Source organism: Centruroides sculpturatus, unplaced genomic scaffold (genome assembly GCF_000671375.1).
Source record: "Centruroides sculpturatus isolate CEXI.00-Female unplaced genomic scaffold, Cexi_2.0 scaffold29, whole genome shotgun sequence".
Classification (NCBI taxonomy): Eukaryota; Metazoa; Arthropoda; class Arachnida; order Scorpiones; family Buthidae; genus Centruroides; species Centruroides sculpturatus.
This window is the reverse complement of record NW_019384296.1, coordinates 981,577-987,576: the sequence shown is the minus strand read 5'-3', so window position 1 is coordinate 987,576 and position 6,000 is coordinate 981,577. Positions and strand designations below refer to the sequence as shown.

The 6,000-nt window shown below is 25.8% G+C and overlaps 1 protein-coding gene across 1 annotated transcript in view; it reads right to left on the bottom strand.

Moving 5' to 3' along the window:
- Positions 1-3,184: 3,184 nt before the first annotated feature.
- The window catches only part of LOC111624196 (cholecystokinin receptor type A-like), a 29,833-nt gene continuing 27,017 nt past the window's right edge, over positions 3,185-6,000 (bottom strand). Inside the window, exons 4-6 of the mRNA XM_023367040.1 lie at positions 4,911-5,125; positions 4,703-4,832; positions 3,185-4,604 (exon numbers count right to left, since the gene is read on the bottom strand). Of these exons, the coding sequence (XP_023222808.1) occupies positions 4,167-4,604; positions 4,703-4,832; positions 4,911-5,125 (783 nt within the window). The 3' untranslated portion in view covers positions 3,185-4,166. The remainder of the gene's footprint in view (positions 4,605-4,702; positions 4,833-4,910; positions 5,126-6,000) is intronic.

The window sequence follows — 6,000 nt, the reverse complement described above, 5'->3', positions numbered from 1 at the left end:
TCGCTAATTAAAATTAGCATTTATTTACTCTGATAAATTATAATTATACTAGTAAATTTTTACTTGAAAATAAAAATGCTTATTTACTTAATAACTCTTGAATTCAACAAAATTATTAAAAGCTATTCAACAAAATTACACTAATCACGTAGAAAATTATCACTAATACTCTGTATTGACTAAAGTTGCCTTTCAAACACAACCTATTTTTAAAACTTGAATTTCTTATTTTCTTTCTAATTAACTACAGTCTCTTTTACCTGTTTTATGGAAGAATATCCAATTGTTCTGCTAATTATAAAGAGTTATTTAATATTTTGAAGTTGCGAAACATTCGACAATATAATTATTTTGCATTAAAAAAAAACTCTTACAATGCTTTTCTTAAGACAAAGCATTTAAAAATAAAATTAATGACTAAAAATTTAGATTAAGAATCTTATTCAGAATTTACCTAAAACTCATCAAATTCTTATTGAAATACTTAAATAATAAGAATATAAAAGTATATTTAAGCCTTTGCTTAAATTTTATTCTGCTGATTTTGTGTAATTGAAAATATTATTGGAGAGGTTGCGACCGAAATTTTCATCTGTAAAACGTGAACGTCGAACGTCGAGCGCCGCTATCTTGTAAGTGGGCTCGACGTTCGACGTTCACGTTTTAAAAATGAAAACTTCGGCCGCAACCTCTCTATTATATGTTTTAATGTCACTTTGACATGTGTATAACGATATATGCCAAAAATTTTTAGATTTAATTACAGTTTTCAAGACTTGTCAGTTTATTTTATTGCAGTAAATAAAAATAAACTATGATATACGACTCATATATAAAAGAAATGCTAATATTTTCCTAACCCTTTTCAAAACTATTTAAAATCGTGTTAAATTCGTGTAAATATGAAAAATTTGCCTGCGAAATAAAGTATTTAATGTGTTATAACATATTCTCCTACACGTTTACATGTAAAATTTTAAAATAGCAATCAAATATGTCAGAATATTCGGGATTTATAATCAACATAAAAAGTTAAAAGTAGATTAATGTACGAAAGCAAAATCCAATAAAATCTTTAGAAAGTTTAACGCAGTCCTAAAATTTTAGATATTATTAGAAATTATATTGAAATAAAGGACGAAAAAAGTGAAGAGGAAATAAATAAATAAATATTATTGAAAAAAGAACCCTCAAGAAACCGATAAAGTTACTATCGTTTGTTGTTTTCATCTACAGTATTTATGGTAGCGGCTTATAACCTTTACAGCTTCTTTTCATGAAAACATCTTTTATTCTTTTTAATTCTAAAAGCGGATCAACTCGAAGGTTAAAGAAAAAGTAAGATCCAGTTCCAGACAACAAGTAAACCTTTCCAGTGCTTAACGAAACTATTGTTTTACCATCTTTTTCTTTTTGTATTTTCTGAATTGTTAACGTTTGTCTGCATTTTAAAAACGTTTTAACATTTTTTTTTTATTATATAACATACTTTAAGATTTTTATTATGTTTTTTTTTCTTTTGTAATTTATGTAATCTGGAGTTAGTTTCATTATGTATTCATTATCTTGTGAATAACAAAAGATACGAGCTTCTTAATATTGTGAATTGCATTTTTTTTTAAATAAAATTCACGTAGTATATAATTTTATTATACAATGAAACCTGTCTAAAACGTGATCGTATCGATCAAAATTTTATATTTTTCATGAAAAAATTCTGTGTAAAAAAAATCCAATATCTTAGGAATTACAAAAAGAAATTCCAAAGATATTGGGTTTTGAACGATTTAATTCCATTTTACTCGGGTTATATTAAATAATTATCATACATTTCCGCATTTAACAGGTTTAAATCGTATAATAGTAATGTATTTTACATAAAAAAATATCCGAAATTTATTTATTATTGTAGATAATTAGAACTGTTCCGAGATTTGTTTTCCGTTTTACATAGGTTTTTACTGTATTTATGTATTGTAAAATATAATAAATTATTGAATATATACAGGTGATTTTGACATAATTTATTCTCTGATATGTTTACCACATTATTACATTAATTTTTAAAAAATAAATATAATAAATATGCACCATATATAGATTTTTGAATATAACATATAAACATGCATAAATATATATATATATGTATGTATGTATGTATATACAATAAATAGATTTTTAACACGTTTAAATTGATTTTAAAAATATGCATTTATATATGTAAAATTTTACACTTACAATTTTTTCTTTTAATTATTTAAACTTAACTTTTTAAATTTTCGATTATATTTAAACACGAGATTTAATATCACATCAAATTCATAATAATTAAGTTTTAAAGAAAAGTTAAATAAAATATATATATATATACTGTATATATACTTTACTGATTAAAAGAATCCTGCTCTCTAGAATATTAAAAGTTACATTCATGAGCAATATGTCAATCGTAGTTTTAAATTTAACAATAATTATTAATTTAACTACAATTAAACTCTAATTATTAGCGAGGTTGCGTTCGAAGTTTTCATCTCTCAAACGTGAACGTCGAACGTCGAGGGCGGCGCTCGACGTTCGACGTTCACGAAAACTTCAGCCGCAACCTCTCTATTAAGTAGGATTTTATAATAGAAACTTTTTAGAGTCATCGATTTTAACTTTTTAACTTTAAAACAAGGTGGTTTGAAAGTTTGTTAACCGTATTTTTTAAAGTAATTAAATAATTTGTGAGTTAAAATGTGTGATTTGTTTATTGAGCAAATAGAGAGGTTGCGGCCGAAGTTTTCATCTTTAAAACGTGAACGTCGAACGTCGAGCGCCGCTTTCTTGTCGCTGTGTTTGGACGTCTGACATGACTTGCAATCATTGGATTTGATAGTTTCAAAATTNTTACAAGATAGCGGCACTCGACGTTCGACGTTCACGTTTACAGATGAAAACTTCGGCCGCAACCTCTCTATTATGTTATTTTAAACAACTTTTGCAAAGTTTAAGTAATAAACTATCTGAATTAGTCTATACAATGGTTAACAGATCATCTTGCATTTATGAATTTTAATACTTTTATTTAAAACTATATTTAATTTCTTATTATTAGGAGAAAATAAGATAATTGTTTTTCTATATTTTTTAAATATAAATTATATTTTTAAAGTGTTATTATTATTTTTATCGATGGTTAATCAAAGTGTTAGTTAAAGGAATACTTTGTCTGTCAAGAAAAGATATTATTCGCATACTTTTAAAATAAATGGGACTTAAAATATTATACATAGTTGAATAACAAGGAATTCATCTTCTAATGTGGTTAATGTTTTTTGTATTGTTCACATTCTATTTTCATTTGTTTTATTTCTAACGCTTCAAAAAATCTTCCCTTCAACTATTCGATTAAACAATATAAACTCTGAAAATCCTATTTATTTTAAAATTTATTGGAACAAACGTGAATTTAATTATATTTATATTTGTATCTGTAATATTTATTCGTCCTTTAAAAGATGATTTCAATCCAAAGCATGTCATTTTGTGTTAAAATATTTTTGAAAAATTATTCGACTAGAAATTGAATATCTAGAAGTTTTTCATTTGGAAAATTGTCATTCAGAAAATGAATTATTATTATTATTATTATTATAAACTCCATATTTATGGAAACTATTTGAATAATATTTTGAAGATAAATAGGCACTTATGTATTATTTATATCGTAATTTGTACAAGATCAGTTTTCTTCTAGAGAGCCAGAATTCTTATTGGCTTATTTACCTTATACAGGATGAATTGTTACTAAATACAATAATTTTACAGATGATAGAATCAAAAATTTTAATATTTATCGACAGTTATTTGTCAAATACACAAGATTATATGCGAATAATATATATTTTATGAGATTTTATGATGATTTAGAATTTAGATAAAGTGGTTTAAAGATAATTTATCCTATTTTTATTTCTTTAATTAATCATCATTGAGATTACTTCCATTTTTTTATTATTATTCTTTTCAAGATTTTATCGTAAAATAGCTTACATTCATACGTTATTTATCTTCTTTATCATCTCTTAGGATTATTGAATTTAGTAACGATGCATCCTCTATATAAAAAGTTAACTTTTTCTTTACTAAAAATAAATAGAAATAAAGTTTATCGTGTAACATGATTACAGAGTTATGGTAGCGTAATCGTGATTCCTTAAAGATACATCTCCCGTGGGACTAAATGTCATGGAAGATGCCAATGATGTAAAAGTATAGGTAGAACTAATATGCGTAACTTCGTTACGACTAGTGACACTTTTTAACCTCGGCTGTCTGCAATTTAATTTATTATTAGGGTAACAAGAAGAAAAGATTGTCGTTCTTCTACATGTTCTGTGGAAATAACGTAACATCTTCTTTCTAAATTTTGTAGACATGAAACAATATACGATAGGATTGAGGCAACTGTGTACGAAGGGTAATAAATAAAATATAAAACGAATAGTATATGTTCCATGATTATATACGTCTAGACAACATTTTTTAATAATATCCAGAATAAGCCGAGGTCCCCAACATACCAGAAACAGTATAACAATCAGAATTAACATCTTTATGACCTGTAAAATAGTTTTATATATATATTAAATCTCTTATAACTGAATAAAAATTTTAAATTATATTTTAAGACAAAATAATTTTTATTAATTAATCTCACTTGTTGTCTGGCTCTCTTGACATCTTGTATATCTGCGCTGACATGGCTTCTAAGTATGAGTTTTTTGTTACCATGATTTGGGCTCTGAGAATTTCTGCTTACGACAAATCTCTGTTGGCTAGACGACTCCCTAAATCAGTTTATATTTTATGTACAATTAATCGTTTTTTTTTTTTAATTTTAAAGTATAAAATGAGTTTAACATTACCTAAAAGTATTAGTCAGCTCATCCATTGTTTTGGTGCTAATCCACAATTCAATAATTACCCAACTATAACAAACAATCATTAGAACCGAAGGAATGGCAAAAAGGGCTGAAAATCTATAGACAGCAATAACAAATCCTCTCCAATCTCTTAAATCCTTACACAAGAATAAGGTCACTGTGATTCTGTAATTAGAAACAATCGTCTTCTCCATGTTCTGAAAAATAATTAGATTTACACAGTTTTAATTTCGAAATAATGTATTTAAAGACTATGAATAAATTTCCATTTAATACTTTTTTTCATTCTTTTTCTACTAAATTTGAAAAGGATTTATCTTGTCATTGATTAGATTAGAAAACTTTTCTGGAGTGTTTGCAAATATTTGAATAATCACTAAATAAAGAGTTTTCTTTTTATAATGATATGAAGGTATAAGTTAATGCGTTGTATACACTTTATACTACTGTAGGTTCTTGCAGCCCCACTAATAGCCCTTCATTTAACGGGCCTCAATAAATTACAAAGAAACATTTCGTACTGCCTGGCAGATTACTCACGAAAAGTTGTTAGAGTTTTGTATCATTGCTTAATGTAAGTGGACATTGACTAGTTTATTCTTTACAGTTTAATTTGATCAATTTATTTAGGAAGTTATAACTTGATATAATAAAATTATATATAATGAAGAAAGACAGCATGTAAACTTGTTCGAAAATTATCTGCTTTAAATGTGAATTTCTATTAGGTGAACGCAATGCTGTTTTTTATTTGACCCCTAAATTCTGTTATGCGTCTTCAATCAGTACGGACATTGTCATTTTGACCCCGCTNCTGTCATGTATTTCTCATTCATAGTTAATGTTACAACTGATAATTATAAGTTAATTCTAAATTCTAAATATTTAACACATAACGTTTAACATATGCTTATCAATCTTGTATCTACGAATAAATGTAAATTTTGGAATTAATTATTCGTGAATTCAGAAGTCAGCTTTATGATGATGATGATGATGTGTTTCTATGTTTATATTACTGAATATATATTGCAATGTAATTTATTAATATGATTAATATTCTTTATAATTC